The sequence below is a fragment of the Cydia strobilella genome, chromosome 6 (genome assembly GCF_947568885.1).
Source record: "Cydia strobilella chromosome 6, ilCydStro3.1, whole genome shotgun sequence".
Classification (NCBI taxonomy): Eukaryota; Metazoa; Arthropoda; class Insecta; order Lepidoptera; family Tortricidae; genus Cydia; species Cydia strobilella.
In genome coordinates, this window is record NC_086046.1 from 10542038 (window position 1) to 10562763 (window position 20726).

Genomic DNA, 20726 nt, shown 5'->3' on the forward strand with positions numbered 1-20726 from the left:
GTTAAATTGTAAAGCCTGACCAGGAATATATGATCACGCTCCATGTTGCGGAATTTCACTGGAACTATTTTTTCATACTAAAGTGAACTGTCACCCTATACATGAGGATGAACAGCGCCCTCTTGACAATGATCATATATTACTGGTCAGGCTTTAGAAACATTATCGTGCCACTGACATGCTAGTGCCCAATAGTTGACACCCTGCAGTCACCCCTATTGCTAATGGTAATGATGTAAGTTTAAAGATGACAGGTACTTATGACTACCTAACCTAAAATTCAATTTATTATGAATTTGTTAGTTATTACAACTTGCTTTCTTGGGTAGGGTCTTGGGCCCTGACCTTCATTTAACTTTCGTTTAAGTGCATGTGATGCAACGAACCGAGTCGTTAGAAATAAACGACTACATACAGCCGTCATCACTTCATCAGATATATCGTAGCGGCCAAGGAGCTCGCAAATATCTGAACACGCCTTTTATGTCAAGGCGTTATAATTGTTATAAAGCATGTTGTTATATATATATATATACATACACACCACGTCGGTGGCAAACAAGCATACGGCCCGCCTGATGGTAAGCAGTCACCGTAGCCTATGGACGCCTGCAACACCAGAGATATTACATGCGCGTTGCCGACCCTTTAATAGTACATTACTACAGAGGCCGGGAAGGAAGGGGTTGCCGGCCGAATAGAATATACCGGCCGGATAGTTATGAGGCCGACAACCCCTTTTCACGCCGATGTATGTATAGTGCTTTTCTCAAACGTTTAATATATCATCTTCAATCATACACTAGTACTAACACCCAAAAGAAAAGGAAGAGTATAGTTTTTTTTTTCTTATTTACTGACAAGATTTGCTTGACCAACTATATATATCAATCAAATATCGTTTATTGTTTTTTTTTTAATAGGCGTATTGGCAGAATGTCATAAACGAACCAAAAAGCAAATATTGCTTATAGTTTTTTTTTATGGCTGAATGCCATGATGCTGTGTCACAATTATATGTGAAATAGAAATTAAAAAAGAGCCACTTCCCGGCCTAGGCCTGAAACTTTGTATGAAATTTCATTACAGGCCCCTCGTCTAGCCGCGCCGGAGACGTTATACTGCCCAGCCTATTATAAAGAACGTAATATCAATATTACATAGCATGTTTGAGAAAAAACATCTACACTCCTTTTTCGTACACCCCCATACCCCATACTGTAGCCCCCCTCGGGAAAACCTCGGCTCATTCCACAGCCGAAGCGTCCGCGGGAGGAAATTCCTTTTAAACCGCACAGTAAATAAGTAAATAAATAAACATTATAGGACATTCTTACATAGATTGACTAAGTCCCACGGTAAGCCCTAGGAGGCTTGTGTTATGGGTACTCACAACGATATATAAAATATGTAAATACTTAAATACATAGAAAACACCCATGACTCAGGAACAAATACAAAGAACTTCTTAAGTCAGGAACAAATGCACATCACACAAATAAATGGCCTTACCGGGATTCGAACCCAGGACCATCGGCTTCACAGGCAGGGTCACTACCCACTAGGCCAGACCGGTCGTCAACAGCACGCGACCATTTAGGTTCTAGGGTGTGAGGATGAACACCCTGCCGACGGCGAGCGGTGCGGTGATAGAAGGCGGCCGTTGGCATCATGTCAAATAATTCTTCAGAGCACAGCCCATTGTACGAGCGGTAGTACACACACAAGGAGGCAAAGTCTCTCCTTAGACTTAAGGTTCAATACCGTTTCAACTTTATATTATAATCTTTAGCCGGAGCCGTCGCTAAACTTAAACAACCAATGTTGCTGACAATTTTAAGACAAAAGTTGAGGACCCGTGCGAAATCGCCTTTTCACACAAACGTGGTCCTCATTTTCCTCTCTGGATATTAACATTATTAAAGATATTTTGATACAGTTTGTTGTATATCATATATCAACCATAGCTATGCCCCTACATTTGAATTTTTAATTATTTTAAGAGTAAGGAGCATTTAAAATTTTGTATGAAATCTGTTTTTCGCTCCTAACTTTTACAATAATCAAAACATCGAAAAAACCCAAACGTAGGGACACAGCTATGGTTAATATTATATACATCAAATCATGTAAAAATAATTTCCATAATGTCCATATCCAGAGGAAAATGGGGACTACGTTTGTATGGAGAAGCGGCCGTCCCCTTTCCTCTTAATAACAACCATCAAGGTGGTTTGGACCGTTTTGCCTGTTACATATGTTTTGTTAAGGGTATGTCTAGGTCTGGCGAGTACATGCTGCATCTCCCACACACATGTTAAATCTTAATCAAAGGCTGTTACAACGTACCTTAACGATATCCGAGGGTTCATCGTTAGGCGGCAGCAGCAGGTGGACGTCGTAGGTCTGCATGAGCTCTCGCCGCTTCTGTCCCGCCAGTAGCCTGTGCAGGTCGTTCGGGACTTCCACTTCGATAGTGATGGGGACCTGGTAATACCGGTAACTCTCGTTAAGTTCTCATTACTTCTACCGAAGCGAAATCGTAGTCAGCATCAAATAGATAGTGATTTTATGTTTAAAATAAAGCGCGAAATATTTCGTTACCAATTACTATAGATAATAGGATCCGATTTTTTTACCTACTTATGCCTTGAACTTGTTCTCATTTTTCCCTGAACTCTCTTGAAATACCCTGACTTTCCATGACCATCATTTTCGTTTCTGACTTTTCCCTGACTTTCCAAAAAGTGGACACACTGTACATATTATACGTAAAGCGTTATTTAATATTAAATTTCTTTGTTTTCAAAAAAGGGCTCAATTATTTTATTAAGAAATAGAAATTATTTTATTTTTATCATACTTGCTTAGTAAGCGTGCTATTTCACGCATGTGCAGCGGGAGCTAAAGTCCATATTACTGCCACGGGAGCTTTTAATTTAATTTATGTCACTAACTCATACGAAGCAAGTAGGTTCTAAGTAAAACTCTTGTTAAAAGTCTAGGTATAAAATGAGTTGTACTTTCAAAATACTTACGCTTATAATTTAATTGTTTTGTTTATTTTTAAAAATATTTAATTTGATTAATTTAATAGCCGTTGTAATTGCTCGCAGAACTGATGGCCGGTGGGGCCGGAAGGTTTTGGAGTGGCGTCCGCGTACCGGAAGACAAACTGCCGGTAGGCCTCCAACGAGATGGAGCGACGACCTGGTGAAGGTCGCGGGAATTCGGTGGTTGCGAGCGGCACAGAATCGGTCGGAGTGGCGAGCCTTGGGGGAGGCCTATGTCCAGCAGTGGACGTCTATCGGCTGACATGATGATGATGATGATGATGAATAGCCGTTTAAAATATCTTTACACAATTTTCAATCGTGGCTGAATGCCGGACGGGTCTGTGCCTTCGATGCCTAGCCAGTCACTTAAAATTTAGTTTTTTCTTTGCAAGTGTGATGAAAAACATGTGTAAATCTGGGGGTAAAAATATTGCAAACTCGAGTCTATAATTCACTCCAGCCTACGGCTGCCGTGAATGTATAGACCTCGCTAGCAAAATTTTTACTTACCACAATGTACTATTGTCAAACGACGAAAATATTGAAGCGCCGAGATTGAAATTGATAAAGTGTGTAGTGTATACAATATTGATTGTGGATTTCGAAACAACTAAACTTCATTTATGTAAACTGTTCATGATTATTAATGAGCTTAATGCGTTCGATGTAATTAGTCCAGTCATGTTAATTATTTCGACAATTATTTAAGTGCTTATTAGGCAACTAATGAATTTCCACGATTTATTTTTTTAACATGTCCTTGAACATTTCGTTCAAATTATTGCTAAGTCAGGATAGTAAATTTATAATAATTATAATATTTATTTTTTCAGCTGTGCAAATACCAACGATATACACTTGCGTATAAGATGATTCTGTGTGGCTAACAACTAGCATCACTCTGTCTAGGCACAACGCACCAGTCGCAACTCACGCGATATAGAATCTATTGTGTCTTTCGCAATGGTGAAAACTTACTTCATTTACGAAGAGTCGTGGTCACCGTGAGCGGAACTGTTATCATACTTATCATAGCCACCAGTAGGTAAGGTAAGTGAATCATGGTAGACAGTCCTCAACAGTGCGTTTCTTCAGAAACTTCCTGCCTCTCACAGCTGATTGTTTGCCATTTTTATTTTTATTTGTTTTTGAACAATAGTTTGTATAAGTATATTATGGCTAATGAAACTGATAGTTTAAATTATAAAACTAGTTTAATAGGTTAAGTGTATAAAAACTGAGCGCATCTCGCCATCAAACGTAACAGTTTGGCGAGAATATGAATGTTTAGTAATTAAGTTGTAAATTAGAATATATAAATAAATTAAAAAAAAAAAATGTCGTCTGAGGTATTTCCGGACCGATACGACCTTTATTCAAACTTAAGGGAAAAGCGTACTCCTTTCTCCCATGTACTCCCTCATCCCCTCATGTCAGAGCGCGTATGTCAGAGAGAGGTCAAAAAGTAGCTGAATAAACCTCGCGTAATTTGTGCACAAGCCCCTATCACGGTTTATGAGATACAGCCTGGTGACAGACAGACGGACGGACGGACAGCGGAGTCTTAGTAATAGGGTCCCGTTTTTATCCTTTGGGTACGGAACCCTAAACATGATGTGGCATTACCTGTTCGAGCAGCGCCTTCTTGGCGGCGTCGCAGTTCTCGGGGCGGCCGGTGATGCGGATGACGTCGTTGACGGCGTGGGCGTGGTCGTCGCCGCCGTTGCGCACGGGGATGTCGGCGCCCTCGGCCGTGTCGCGCTCGGGGAACTTGATCTGCACCTCGAACTCGGCCGTGATGTCCTTCACCTTGGAGCCGCGCGCGCCCATCACGGTGCGGTGGTGCTTTTGCGGAATCACGCACTCGATCGTGACCTGTGCGTGACAATGTTGCGGTTAGTTGCAGAGGGTATTGAAGTGGCTAGGCTATGTTACGTGGACGTGGGTTCGCCTAACATAAAATAGTTTGGATTCTAGGTACAATAAAAAAACAAGGTTGCACAAAAAACTAATGTGTGCGACAAATATTCTATAAAATATTATACTAAAGACCAAAAAAATAACGAAGCAATGTAGGAGCTCCTAAAAAGGTGTTAAAAATAGGCTTCGTTTGTGTTAGATTTTATGAAACGGGCCTCAGGTCTTGTAACTCTCATAAAAGTTAGAGAAGTTTCATGAAAGCACAAACGGAGCCTCTCATGATCTCTTTCCGCTCTCTCATTATTAACCGACCTTAGCTTCCAGATCTTCAATGATCTCGTTGATCCTCAGCTTGGCGGCGTCGATGCAGTCCTTGGGCCCCTTGAGCACGACGCGGTCGCTGCTGACGCCCTGGCGCGGGAAGGAGATCTGCACGCCGCCGCAGTCGTCGGCGATGCGGCGCAGCACCTCGCCGCGCCGCGCCACGAAGTGCCGGTGGTGGCGCGGCGCTACCGCCATCTCGCTCTCGGACACGTTGCTGATCTCCGCCACGGCCGCTTCCAGTTGCTTGCGGGCGGCTTCCACTTGCTCCTCGCGGCCTGTGTCACACATCGTCACATACCTATGTCAAACTGTTGCCCATTTATTCTCTCTCCCACCATAAACAAAGGTACCTAAACTACGGCGTGTTTTGCAAAACATGGTAAACACAAATTAAACAGCTGATGTGGACTCTTTTTACCCGACTGCCAAAGGAGGAGGGTAATTTTTTCTTTGTGGCCTCCTGTAGCCTAAACGGCTTGATGGATTTTGATGTATGAGGTATCGTTAGATTCGTCTTGATCACGGGAGTGTCATAGGATACATTTTATCCCGAAAGTTCAACTAAAAAGTTAAAAAAATTAATTATTATAAAAAAACAAAAAAACCGACTGCACACTAAAAAGAGGAAAACAAGCCCCACAAGCCATATTGTTTAATCAAATGCTAAAACCAAGCTATGGAATACCGTTTAAACAATATAAAAAACGCACTATGAAATGTGTATGTAGTCGATAGTTAAATAAATAAAAACTTATTCTAAATACTAACTAAATAATTATAATTTATAAATGTTGATGGTAAGTATTGCAGGCGGGGACCAACTTGACCGCCACCAACGAAAATACCTACCTAAGTAACATTCTGCTAAATAGTGAACTTATTAACAACCAACAACCAAAATGACTATAAGTAACCCTGTGTTGGTCCCCGCCTGCTATACTTACCATCAACATTTATAAATTATAATTATTTAGTATTTAGAATAAGTTTTTATTTATTTAACTATCGACTATATTTGACATGCTTACGCTTATGAATATGAATAATAAACAATTAATAATGGAAATAATGAATGATGATGAATAATGATTATAATATATTGTATATCTTAGATAGAAATTAATAATTAGTATATGTGTTCTAACTGATGTAAAGTTAACTGATACTATATGATTGGTTTGCAATAATGCATGGTTTATTGTTCTGTATACTTAGTTATAGTACCTAGTTAATAAGGAATGTTTGCATGCTTCTTTAAGTAAAATGTACGCACTTAAAATTACCCACTGTCCAACTATGTTTACCACTACATTTTTGCAAATAAATATATCTTATCTTATCTACATACACATTTCATAGTGCGTTTTTTATATTGTTTAAACGGTATTCCATAGCTTGGTTTTAGCATTTGATTAAACAATATGGCTTGTTTCCCTCTTTCTTATGGCTTGTTTGTGGGGCTTGTTTTCCTCTTTTTAGTGTGCAGTCGGGTTTTTTTTTTTTTTTTTTATAAGATTTATTTTTTATTTATATCTTCAATACATATAGATTGGGCGAACGAACTATCAAACATCTTTATTTTAGATGAGATATATATGATTAAAATTTAACAAGCACCAATATTTCGTATGCTGCCTGCTATACGGCCACACGGGCACTAAACTTTCCAAAGGATTCTTAGCATCTAGTCTCCAATAATTATAAATTTTGAGATGTGGCCGTAGCAGGCAGCATGCGAGTTGCGTTATAATCCTTTCAGTTTTCTGCCTTAAAATTATTAAGAATGAGTTTATTGTAAAACCCTCCCTAAAAGAGTAAATACATAGTACCTTGTTGTAACATGTTATGATAGAGAATTAAATGGTTTAGGAAGGAGACGCTCGACTTTGGCCAAGCTAACTCTGCACCAAATTTAATATGACAAAGTGTGGAAGAAAGAAAGTATGTGATCGCAAATTTCTCGGAAGAGTTAATGTTAGTATGTCTCACAACAGTTTAAATTCGAAGAGTTATCTGTTTTCAATTCTAGCTACAAACTTTACCCTAATGTAGAAAAAATGGTGAACTCACCGATGATAAAAATGGCTTCCTTGTCCTCATCCTTGTCAGTGGGGAAGATGATGCGGGCGCCGGTGTGCTCGCGGATCTTGCGAATGTTCGCGCCGCTCTTGCCGATGAGGAACTTGTGGTGCTCGGCGCGAGCGCGAACGGTGGCGGTGTGCGATGTCAGCTCGCGTTCGGACGCGTGGGCGAGGAGCTGCGCCTTGGCCTTCTCTACGTCTTCACCCGGCCCCTGAGAACAAGAATATTTTACATTTAGATACGTGATTTGGGAATAATATGAAATGCGAACAATGATTTTTCAAATAAATAATTATAAATAATAGTGACCATGTCGTCAGGTGACAACCAAAACTCACTAATTACTAGAAAATAACTAAACAAAAATTAACCTTATTACGGTACTAATACGGTTTATTATGGCTATGAACTTGTGGTGGTAATTAGTGAGTTTTGGTTGTCATCTAAAAAAAGGGTGTGTTACGATATATTTGGCTGCTTTGGCCCTCACTATTTATCTGATGCTGACTAAATTAAAATGAAAACGCTATGTATACAATCTTCTCAATATCCTAAGGATTTTGGAATGTGAAAGATAATATGTGGTAGAGCGGCGAGAGATGTCGATTATTGGGTAAGGATTTTATGAAAACGAAATGGTGAAGTAGGTACTTGGATATACGTAATTTCCTCGCTGGTAGTGAGGAATTAATTGCCACGCTCTATCGCCTAGCTAGTGGATGCCGCAAGGTTTGGACGCTACAACAATACAAAAAGATATCGAGGTAAACAGTGAGATAACGGTGAAAGTTACCTTAATAATGACTTTGTCGCTGTCGCTATCGGCCGCGGGGAACTTAATGAGCACGCCTCCGCACTCCTCCATGATGGAGTGGATGAGCTTGCCGCCGGCGCCGATCAGCGAGTTGTAGTACTTAGGCGGGATCGTCACTTCCTCGGTAACTACATTCGCCTTCTCGTTGTGGATCTGTTGGATCTTCTTCACCGCTTCCTCTACGTTCTCTCGCTTGCCACGCACCGTGATGACGTCACTGTCATCCCCTTCGGCCGGTAAATCGATCTGTGTCTGAGTCTCGTCCCTGATCTTTCTCAGGTTAGCACCACCCTTCCCGATGATAAACTTATGGAACTGCTTGAAGATTGGCACTTCTTGGACGTATGACGATTCTGCGATTTCTTTGATCATCTTGTTAAGGTGCTTCTCGCATTTCTCGATGTCCTCCTGAGGACCTCTCAGTTTGATTGGACTCCTCTTTTGTCCCTGGTCGGGTAAAGTGATCAGCACGCGCTCGAATTTCTCGCGTATCTCTTTAATCCTGTCCCCTCTTACGCCAATGAGGGACTTAATATACCTATGGTCAACATAAACTTCTTTTGACCTTTCATTTTCTAATTTCATAACCATTTCTCTTAACTTCCTTTCTGCGTCAGCTACCCCATGATGGCTGCCTTCGATACGAATTACATTGTTTCCTTCTGCTTCAATAATATTAATAACTACACCAGTCTCATCCTTCAGTCTGTTAACTGAAAAAAAAGGTGTATTTTACTAATTTAACCCATAACTTAATTCTAAATGGAACAATAGGATACATTTATCTAATATGCTATATATTCAGTCATCTGTCTGCTCAATGAAACGGAACAAACAGTATCTGTCAGTCAAAACTCGGAGTATTTTTTTTTTACATATACTCTTCTAATATTACCTATACACAAGAGAATACACCTATAGGCTATAATGTTTGTTAACTTACTGTTAGCTCCACTTTTGCCAATAATGTGTTTGAAGAATTTGGGATCGACAGAGAGTTCTACATATGTAAGCGTGGCGATCAGGTTCTTGACAAAGTCGTTGAGTTCCACTTGCGCGCGCTCCACTTCCTCCGGGGGCCCGTCGATCTTAACCTTGTCCTCGGAATGAGTTATGTCAACATGCACCTACAATAGTACATTACGATAAAAGTGCGAAAAGAAGGAAATTCGCAACGAGTGGCGATAAATTAAAACATTAGTTTTAAATCGACACGAGTTGCGAATTACCTTTTTACACGTGTATTGTACAACGTTTTACAGTACATATGGCCCTTTAAATTTTTCCATACGCAAGTATAGTGCTAGTTACCGCACTAGGGCGGTAAATTAGCACCATATGTGTATCGAACGACGTTTTTTATTACAGTTGCGAAAAAATAAGAAAAGCAACAAGTATTAAGGAATGGAATTCGAAACTTTTTATATTATTAATTGTGTGACATCATTGACATGGACATTATGAAGAGGTGTTTTTCTAGCTTTTATTCGACTAGAATAGATTTTGTTATTATTATTGAACCCACTTCAATGAAAGTTTTTTTTTTCAAATGCTTGTTCTATAAGACAGAAACAATTGTAAATATTAAAAAATTGTACTATTATTACCTAAATATCGTTATTTACGATTATTTGTGTATCGTATATTTATAAAAACAATATCGAATGATGCCACATTCTTGCAGTAAGAAAATACGCCTCTTCTTTGACAGGCGTTCCGTTCCATTCAGACAACTTATTAAGAACGGTTTTTCAACATTAAAAAATAAACGTGTTATAATACTTATAATGATGAAGAGGTAAGTAATAAAATATGAAATATGCATATTTTTCGTATTCTTACATTAACAGTAGGTTTTTATTTTGATTACTACGTTTAAAGGAAACTAATATAAACACTCATCAATAAGTAGTCATGAATTGGAACAAGTATATTTTAAAAAAATTGGAAAAGTAAAAAGCACTAGTTCGCGAAAACCAACTTTCCGCACGCTAAACAGCCACGAAAAGTAGCACTTTTTGAGCAACTGTATTAAAAAACACCTTTTCCCTTCTTTTTATCAGCAGTTTTCTTTATATATTTAATCCCGTATGACCTAAATTGGCGTACTTAAGGGTGGACGTACCTTAGAGAAGTCCTGAGTAATCTTTTTAATGTTCGAGCCGTTCTTTCCGATAATGTATTTGTGTATCCATGTGGGAGCGTCAACTGTTGCCGTTTTCACTGAGTTAGCTTTTTCACACACTTTTGATAAAGCTGTGAAAGAACATATCATTTAATAAGCTATTTTGTGAGTTGAGAATAAAATATTATTCTTTTTGGGCTTTATCATTATGAAAGTATCAAACTTCTTGTTAACAATACAATTGCGGTAATAGGGCTCCCACACTGGCAGTGAAATAAAATAACGTTATATAATATCGTGAGACAGGTACATGATAGTTTTGATAGTATTATATAGGACTTTTTAATGAATAAGTGTTGTTATAGGCTTAAAGATTTTTTGGAAGATGAAATGTAATTCTTTTGTAGTTTAGTGTATTTATTGGACATCTCATTTTACAATTTTTAATTTAAGCTTGAAATTGACATTATATAGGTATCGATATTTTTGACATAAACTTACAATCGTTTTAAGCATGTATATTATTATTGTATATTTAATTTTATAATTTTTGGTAAAATAAAATCAGTTATTGACTTTAGAAATAACTATATATTATATAATACAACTATGAAATTATTAAAAGTTAATTAAGACACTGTCAAATATATTGTACATATATAAATTAATCTTTAGATTTAAGATAATTGCCTTGCCCTACCAGGGCCCATGTGAAACTATTATATATGTAACACCTGTGTACCATGGATGCAATAAATAAATATGAAATATATTATGTTGTCCCTGTGACACGATGTTATATACCGTTATATGCCATGACAGCCAGTGTAGGAGCACCATAACGCCAAGTTAGAGAATATGTTATGTGGCATATAATTAATCAGTCAAGGTACACACACCGATGGAATGCTTATCGATCGATATCGAATCGATTCGTCGAGCATACCAATTGAATTAATTGATGAATATCACAAATGAGTAAATAGGTAGGGTATATACTTCTAGTCCACTCTGGACATAGGCGCGAATCTCACTGTAGTAGTGAAATTTAATCTGTATCTATGTGTTTATATCAAAACAGTATGTTTTATCTGTTTAGATTTCATTAAATTTAATAAAATATGTTGTCATCAACATGAAAGACTTGCGTCATTAAATACCTATCACATTTCGAGTAAACAAATCAAACGAGAGAGTCGTATGCGAAGATCGCATTAAGTAGACTCCGATCACGGTAAATAAGGCTATTCTGCAATGTAGGTGCAAACTTAGCGTTGTCAGCCTAGCGCGTTTTTATTTCACTTTTGATTTTGACATGACATACGATATTCCACCCAAAACTGTACCATATAATTGAATTCTAATACCCTGGGCTGCGGACTGAACGCTGCGACCAGCGGAGGCATCGCCGGTCGCGTGCGTCCATTCCGCGGTCTTAGGGCTCCGGTAGACGCCACACGCGGGACCAAGGCCGTAGTAACTCACCCAGGCCGATCTTGTTGTGAGGGCCGTGCAGAGTGATGGTGCCGGTGGGCGAGTCCGGCGGCGGCATCTCGACGGAGACGCCGGTCTCCTTGAGGATCTCCTGGATGGTGGTCCCGCGGGCGCCGATCACGTATTTGTGCTGAGACTTTGGCACTTCCACGCGGACGGTCGAGCATTTCTTGGCCTGTTGGCGATTGATTTATTACATTACTGCACTTTTAAGTTAAAAATGCTTCAGACAATTTTATTAAGCGTCTTCATTCAGTTATTCGGTGATAAAGCTAGACTAGATGCAAATGCTTATAAAGGCATGCGCAAACCGGCGAAGCGCAACGCAGATCACCGAGGAGGATTTACTCCGCGTAGCGCACACCGGCGGGCGGCGCACCAGGGAGCACTTCGGCGCATGCCCGGGGGTGCTACCGCCTACCGCATGCGTGTACTCTTGTCTCTATCAAAAGGGATTAGTGACTAGTGTGTACGAGTTGTCGTCCGTCGAGTTGCGCCAAGCCTTGCCCACCCGCAGCCCCGCTAACCCGGCGCACTAGCATACCATGTCCTCAGCGATCTGCTCAATCTGTGCCTTAGCAGCCAGCACTCCGTTCTTCTCCCCGGCCACCACGATCTCCTCGCTCTGCGCTGAGGCGGGCGGGATGTGGATGCGCGCGCCGGTCTCGGCCGTGAGCGCGGCGACACGCTCGCCGTACGGGCCCTGGATGAACGGGTGGTAGATCTTCGGGACGGTGATCCTTTCGAAAGCCTTGCGCGACTGTAAAAAAAATGTTAGCCAATAATCATTTATTTATTGGTTGACCTTTGAGAAGCAAAGGCAGGCCAAGGAGATGGGAAAGTTTAGAAAAGTAGAAAACTATAAATGTCATAGTCAATTAAAAACAATTTGTAAAAGTATACAAACATGGAGCATGATACTCATGTAAGCAATAGTGCAGTTACTTAAGCGTACTAGCAACCTGGTAATGGTTGACTAGAGTAAACAGCGCAGGAAATTGCAACTTGTGCATACTGTTATCATTGGTAGCCTGCACCTTTATTTAGTCCAGCTAGTTTACCATGGTCAAAACACGAAAGTGCTTCAGAAGTATGATTATTATGTTATATTAGCCTTAGCACCACAAGACTTTAATTATAATAATACAATAAGGAAATTTAGTCTAGTTGAAAAACAAACTGATTCCTTACCTGTTCCTCCGAGCAGACTCTGATCTCATGTTCGGCTTTTTCGATTCCCTCCTTGGTGCCGGTGATGGTGACGACCTCGCTGTTGTCGCCGATGGCGGGCACGCTGATCTTGGTGGCGGTCACCTTCTCAAGATCTTTCAGTTTCTGGCCCTGCTTGCCGAGGATCCAGCGGTGGTGTTCCTTGGGAATCGAGATTTGCTTGCTAGCCTGGAAAAGTGCAAAGTAGATATATAGCAATAAATTAAAGTAACTGAAAGTATAATTATAGAAATATTCGTTTGGTCGCTTTACAAAAGTGAGGTCCCCTTTTCTTGAATTAAAAAAAAAGATTGTGTTCAAACTTTGTTTACGCTAATAAGAGTAGACCAAAGAAATCTTAAAAACCAAAGAAATCTTAAAAAAAGTGTAAGAAGAAGTGTGATGATATGTATCTTCTAAGATACATTATTGAAGGTGTTTTTCGTTGACATTGGCAGTTTTTCTTTTTACTAGTCGCTGATATTACTAAACATAGTTTATATTTTTCAGTATACATAGGATTAATTAAATACCTGTTGCTGGAAATGGGTCAAGATCTTGCGACGAGCGTCCAGAACAGCACTATGTTTTCCAGTTAATAGGAAAGTGAGGCTGCCATCCTTGCTAGTAGATATCTCGATGTGTGCTCCGGTGTCCTTGGTGATGGCTTGACATGTCCGCAACGATTCACCCTCGCCAAACGTGTTGGCGTTATCCAGTTTCCGCTCTTCATATGGCACATGGAAAACCTACAAACATAATACATTTGTATAGAATAGTCCTTCTTCAAAAACACAACATTTGTGCCATTTTCAACCAAAAGGGTACTTATTATCGCTTGTCAGTAAGGCACTATTTCCATTTAGCTTCAATTAGGAATCAACCTTATCAACAACCGACAATGTGGTACCTTTTGGTTGAAAACGTCACATTTAGTCAGATACACGCTACAAGGGTATAGGATAGGCTAACTTAATAAGCTTTCGTTTCGTTGCATCCTAATAGATTTGAACGTGAATTTCTAAGTATTCATAGCTAGATTACTATCATTGTCCCTATACTGTGCTACAAAGCAGATAACAATTGAGGCTACACTTGAATCAATTTATACACAGAAAGGCGATACGGTAAAAATACCGATGGCGCAGAACGGAGAACGCGATTGATTATGAACTTTATTGCGTATACAAAAAAGTTGTTTTCACTTGTCGTAAATTGCGCAAATGAAATTAAAATATCATAGTGATTACGTAAGCGTGAGTGGCGTCCGGCGTGTCGATGCGGCGCGCGGCACGTGGCGGAGCCGGTACCTGAACTATTTCACTTTTCTCTTCTTGTTTAAATTAAAATGGAATTAAAACATCTTATCATCATGTTACCATTAAAATATTTTTCAACACACTTGCTCAAAACGACGTTTTTATTCCACCGATTTTTGGCTCATAATCCTAGATATTAAACACGCGTGCTCTTTCAGTGTATTATTTCACTCGTGCTTTTTCATTACATTATCCGACTGAGTTAAGAAGGTAACTGATTGCTAATAATATGCATGGAAAGGGAGCCTTCTTTAATTGGTCGGACTGGCGGGCACGGGCGCGCCCGACCGCCTGCGCGGCGCGCGGCCGGTGCGAGGGCCGGCCGGCAGTACGAGTATGACAGATGCAACACACAATACTGACTGTTTTAACTATTAAAATTTGATTAATATGAAAGTTTCTTTTTTTTCATGCAAGTGTGTTGAAAAACGTCGTATGAAACGCGTGTGCATTGGTCATTACACACATCGGCTTTCTTATTGCGCGCTCGCTTACAGCTCGCGCGCACAATATCGCCTCGTGTGTAATGACTAACTTAGCACACTTGTATCATAATGTACTATTACCTTACTTCATTTTCTCATAAGGCAGATGTTTATATCGAATTTAAACTATCGTGAGAAACATGTCGCGCGAGTGAAAACGCGTGAGTGAAACCGCTAAGTTAGTTAAGATGTTTATATGTTATTGACGCCGAAAAAGAATGTTGAATTCTGGGCTACTTGATATAGATTGTAACATATCATATTGAGAATAAATACGATATTAAGATTTGACGTACCACAAATAGATATAACTATAAGATTTCATACTACTATTAAATGATTAATACTTTTTTAAGCTTACAATGGCTTTCCCCTTTCACATCTACTTAGACTAGATTAAAGCCCATCACAGACGGAGCGATAATATATCGCAAGATATCTTATACCAAGGCATCTTACGATATCTTTTACGTACTATTTGACAGAGCCGACACACGTAGCATAATATATATTTTAGTATCTTACGATATCTTATAGCAAGGCATCTTAAGATACCTTATGATATTATAGCTCGTTATATTACGATATATTTTGGGATATTTTGTCTCTCTCACAATGTAGGTGCTAGACAGAGAGCGATATATTGTATTTTGGTATCGTTGTCGTGTGTGGTGCTTAGCTATACTCTTAATACTCTAAGATATCTGTTGGTATATTATCGCTCCGTCTGTGACGAGCTTAATGTTATTATTAATGAAAATTATATTAAAATCATTGACTTATATATTACTTCGGGGCCTTACGGGCACTAAAAATGGGGCCAGTAGAGCGTTGTCACACACACGAGTTCGAGCCAATCGTGCAGTCTAACGCCACAACGCGATTGGTTGATGAGTTCGCATCACGCGCGCGATTGGTCGCAAATAGTTGCGCTAGACTTTAGACTGGACGATTGGCTCGAATTCGTGAGTGCCACTGCTCAACTAGCACCGTTCTTAGTGCCCGTAAGGGTCTTTCTTTATACATATAGTCAATGATTAAAATTCATGTGTTGGATTAGTCAGGTAATCCCAATGCAGAGATGAAGTGAAACATTTTAATGCTTTGTTTTAAGAAATGAGTATGTATATTAGATAGCAAAGGTGTGTGTTCTCTCATTCTCTGTATATTTAGTGCTACTGATGTACCTATCTCACACAGATGAGTACAACTTAGATTGTAACTACATAAACTTTTAACTTAAAATGCATGAAGGATATTTATTATGTGATTACCTGGGTGTGCAGCGAGGAGCCAACACGCAGCTTGCTAGTAGCCTGCTGGATGTGGCGCTGCACCGGCGGCGCCGAGTGCGGCAGCGCCGGGAACAGGTCGTCGTAGGCGTTCGCCCCGCTGTTCTCGTAGCCCACGTTGTTCATCTCCTCGCCGTGCGGAATCTCCGGGTGAACCGGCAACATATCCCCAACCATCATGGATTGCTGATGCATCATTTTCGTCTCCTCCAGCAGTCCTTGTCCGCGCCAAGTCGTTACAGTACTACACCAAAAATATAATACATTTTATTGTTGCAATTCCAACACAACACAACCAAGGTCATACTGCTTTCTCATTTAACCTTACTTAGTTTTAACGAGTGTAAAAGAGACGGCCTCATATCCTTGATTGTCAGTTTGCACAGTGGCCACTATAGTAAGCGACATTACAATACATGCACATTATAGCTTTACATCAACTGATGTTTGAACAACTGTTTAAATTAAAATACAATTATGTGCAAACAAAAAAGTTGAATATGTGATATATGAATTTAAACCATATGTGTGTCCTAAATGTATTACTCTGATAATTAGATTCAATTCTTCATTGAAGTTACATTTAATCAAACTTTTAAGTAATTTCTTGGCAGTAGCTAAAATTACATTATTCTTACACCATGGAAGATGGGATATAATATAAAACATCCACTGACATGACATTATGAACCTAAATAATAGGTTTGGGTACAATGTAACTTCATTATCAAAAAGTCGCGATCAGTTTTATAATAGGGCCGTGTCGTACAGCTGCGTTCGTTCGTGGCCTTCAAATGGTCTCGCCGGAAGATCAGCGCTGACTTTTAGGTTAGCATTAGGCTGAGGCCGTGGTAAACTATTTATTTATTTTTATGTTGTTTTTATACTTTTGTATGTTATAGTTTATCACGAATAAATGCAATGATTTCTGATTATAAAACCTGTGATAACTCGGGGCACATTCTAAGGATTTGATATCGATAAAAAAGATGTCGATATATGTATATTTTCCATCCGTCAGCCGCTCATTAGTCATTATATTGGCAATAGTTTTGATAAAGAACTCAGGCATATTTTACAAAATAAATAAGGTTTATTTTGTAGAACATTTAGATGTTGACAGTAACATCGATATATATATATTTTTTTAAATATTTTGCTACATCACTTTAGTATAAGAACCCCGAGTTATCCCCGGTTTGTTCATTATGTTACCCCTTGACTTTACAAGAGTAATTGACTAAGTGATAATCAGTAAATTATTACAATCATAAGAAGTGCAAGCAAAAAAAGGTTTATCTTACAACTTAATTTGTGTAAGCAGATTTCTAAACTGAATGTTGTTTCCAAGGCCTAAACTGGATAAAAAATGTATGACATTATCAATCTGATCACATTTATATATCTTATCTAATGAAAGTAATTATATTATCTTTAGATTTAGTTTTATTTATCCAGTTCTAATCATATAAGAGCATATCATATAACTGTATTTGTTAAATATGTATAAAATATTACAAAAGAAAGTCAAGATTACCATGGTACAATTGTGATTTACACACAAGACAATCAGACAATAAATATTTCCCTAATTAGGTAATAGGTATTATGATCCCTCAATGTCTTCAATTTACTAAAAATGTATAATTAGAGCAGAGATAAGAAGTAACATTAATTAATTAATGTATTTTTTTTTATGTTTCTAAAAACTCCAAACACATAGCTACATAACTAAATCAAATGTAAACATGACATTCAAAATTCAAATAAAGTTGAGAAGTTAAGTCTAATAATAAAGCTTCATTTATTTAGAAAAAAACTTGAGTATATTTCCAACAACAAGTTTAAACTATTAGGTCTAATTTAAAGTAATGTAAAATATGGTCTGCACATGCAGGATATCTACAGGATAATAGCTATTGCATTGATTGAGACAGTTAATTGAAATAAACCGCACGCAGAATTTAGTTATCTGATAAAAGTATACAGACATGGCACACATTTGACATTCTTGTTTTGACATGCTTAAAGCATTTTACTTAGAATCAACGTAATTAAGAATATGAGAAGTCAAGTAGGTTAGACAGTTAAACATACATACATTATTGGTCTACGGTGCTACTTATATGAAATAATAAATATCAGCATCCCGAATTCGTGATAATACGTGTCACCTTTTTCTCCCAACACATTTGACGTGGAACTCGTCACGATATAATAAGTCAAGACTTACCTAAAGTACTGTAGCCAATCAACCTGAAAGTTTATCCTGTAGACGCCAGGATCGGGTTTTCTCCTTCCTGTGCGAAAATATATATCAAATTAATTAAGTATTTCGAAGAAAACAAAAAATAGTCTCCGCTACGCACACGTACCCTGTGCTGCAGCAAGTGAGCGAGCGAGAAAGATGTCAAAGATTTTGGAGTTGCCAACGCGTTGAATGTCATTGGCCAATTAGGATGCGTTCAAAAATCATACGATGATAGAAGGGGCTTGGGCGTGGGTAGCCTATGTTGGCACTACCGTTTTTATAGTTATTGCCATTTTTTCAGTACATGACAAATGACAAATACACGATGGGATAATCTGTGGCTACACGATACGCGACTACGCGTCTCGAATGTCTCGATCGGTATCAAAATCAAAATCGGTGTAGAACGTGTTGAGTTTATTACTGTGAATCGTTATTATTTTGTTGCAATTGTTCTGATTTGGAAATATTTGTGTAGATTAATCTTCATGAGAAATCATGGAGAAAATACCGAGGACACATGAAGGTATGTGAATGATTGCTTTGAAATCACAAACAGCCATTCTTGCCACCTTTGGTTTATTTATAATATATTTCTGTATTTTTTTATTTATATTAGAGCGTAAATTCCTGCTACAAACAAGATATAAATATTTTTGCGACAGGTTGTGGATATACTCAATTTATAAACACTGAAGTGTTCAACTCCCTTTCGAACCTGCTTGAAATAACAAATTTTGTATTACTCCGTGGTAAAATTGGTTTAAATCAATCCCGTTCTTTATTAAATTAGATCATTCGATCTTGCTGAGGAATACAAGTATTACAATGAATCAAAACCTATGTAAAATTCTAAATGCATGGTTGACAAGTACTTTTTCAACACCACATAAATTTTTTGTACACTATATATAATCCTTTTTTTACAGCGATTGAAGCTCAAATAAAAGAAATTCAATCTAAAAAGAAAGAAATTCAATCTGAAAATGGCAACAACAAAGGTGTTTCCCTCGGTGAAACATATTACGACAGTGATATTTATGACAGCCAGGGCCAGGGTGGCAAGTCAAGATATGATGGATATGTAACTTCCATTGCGGCCAATGATGAAGTGGAAGACGAGGATGTGGAGAATGTTCCCATATCCCAGAAAAGACCAGGATACACCGCACCAGCTTCGTTATTGAACGACATCGCACAGGTAAGTGCAACATACATTTATATTGATATGTAGTGTGGCGCTGTAATTATTTCCAATATTAGTGGGGTTGCAAGGAGTCTTCCTTCTGCAAGTGTGGCAAAGAAGATCAAACCACTGAGCACATATTTTGGTGCTGCCCGCTTCACTCCTATCCTGGCCCAGCTGAGGACCTGGATGCCCTGACACCCGACGTAGTTACCTGGCTTGACAACCTCAGAGCGGTACTCTGGTTGCCTAATCATGCATGCCATACATTTAATAAATTGATGTTGTAAATAATGATGAAAAAGCAGTTTTCATCATATACTTTCTTTTCTACACTTGAGTCTAATTAAAGCTACTGTCTGTCCACATTTTCCCAGATTAGTTAATATTAAAGCCCAAATCCTAGAAAAGGTGTGCTATGTTATTTATCTTATCACATTACTGCAAGAAGTTGCTATTGTTACTAAGTAAATACCTAAATATATTAAGAACATAACATTGTAACTATTCAATATCAGACTTACAATAACAGACTACTTATGGCAAGCAAAAGTAAAGAAAGGGCTTTCAAACCTCTAATTTGGGTCTAGAATAGTAATCATCGATAACTTATTTAATAACATTTAAGCAGTGTGTTTGATTTGTTTAAAAACCACAATGTCTGTGGCTATATCACTATATTTAAAATTAGAATGCTAGAACTGTTATAGACTTAATTCTTGTAAAAGGTACAAATCAGAATAACATTTTACTCACTATAATATTAGAATTATGCGAAGAAATATTATAAACTGAAATAGATGTCATATATTAAAGAAAAAGTGACAGAGCCCTCCAGTGGTGAAGACCGGATACAGGCCGGAGGTTTATATATAGTAGTGTGACTACTTTAAAGAACACAAATCAAAATATTTATTAAATTAATTTGATTTGTTCCCAAAGTTGTGTAAAAAAATATTAATTTCCAAATAAATATCTTTATGTTTACAGAGTGACAAGGACTATGACCCATTTGCAGATAAACGCCGCCCAACCATTGCAGACAGGGAAGATGAGTACAGGCAAAAAAGGCGTAGGATGATCATTTCTCCGGAGCGTATGGATCCTTTTGCTGAAGGTATAATCATTATGTTAAATTACAACACAAGCCTTCTTGAGCTTACTGAGGG

General features: G+C 38.4%; 2 protein-coding genes across 3 annotated transcripts in view; one reads left to right on the top strand and one right to left on the bottom strand.

The window, feature by feature from the left end:
- The window catches only part of LOC134742360 (vigilin), a 35151-nt gene extending 16584 nt beyond the window's left edge, over nt 1-18567 (bottom strand). Inside the window, exons 1-14 of one of the 2 annotated variants that reach the window (XM_063675442.1) lie at nt 18496-18567; nt 18357-18420; nt 16103-16366; nt 13558-13773; nt 13007-13213; nt 12360-12575; nt 11807-11990; nt 10322-10452; nt 9140-9323; nt 8176-8909; nt 7371-7593; nt 5289-5575; nt 4683-4931; nt 2350-2487 (exon numbers count right to left, since the gene is read on the bottom strand). In XM_063675442.1, the coding sequence (XP_063531512.1) occupies nt 2350-2487; nt 4683-4931; nt 5289-5575; nt 7371-7593; nt 8176-8909; nt 9140-9323; nt 10322-10452; nt 11807-11990; nt 12360-12575; nt 13007-13213; nt 13558-13773; nt 16103-16318 (2985 nt within the window). In that variant the 5' untranslated portion in view covers nt 16319-16366; nt 18357-18420; nt 18496-18567. The other variant, XM_063675443.1, reaches the window with a different exon arrangement.
- A 170-nt stretch (nt 18568-18737) lies between these two features.
- LOC134742082 (splicing factor 3B subunit 1) overlaps nt 18738-20726 on the top strand; it is a 31979-nt gene continuing 29990 nt past the window's right edge. Inside the window, exons 1-3 of the mRNA XM_063675015.1 lie at nt 18738-18897; nt 19301-19572; nt 20548-20674. Coding sequence (XP_063531085.1) covers nt 18870-18897; nt 19301-19572; nt 20548-20674 — 427 coding nt within the window. The 5' untranslated portion in view covers nt 18738-18869. The remainder of the gene's footprint in view (nt 18898-19300; nt 19573-20547; nt 20675-20726) is intronic.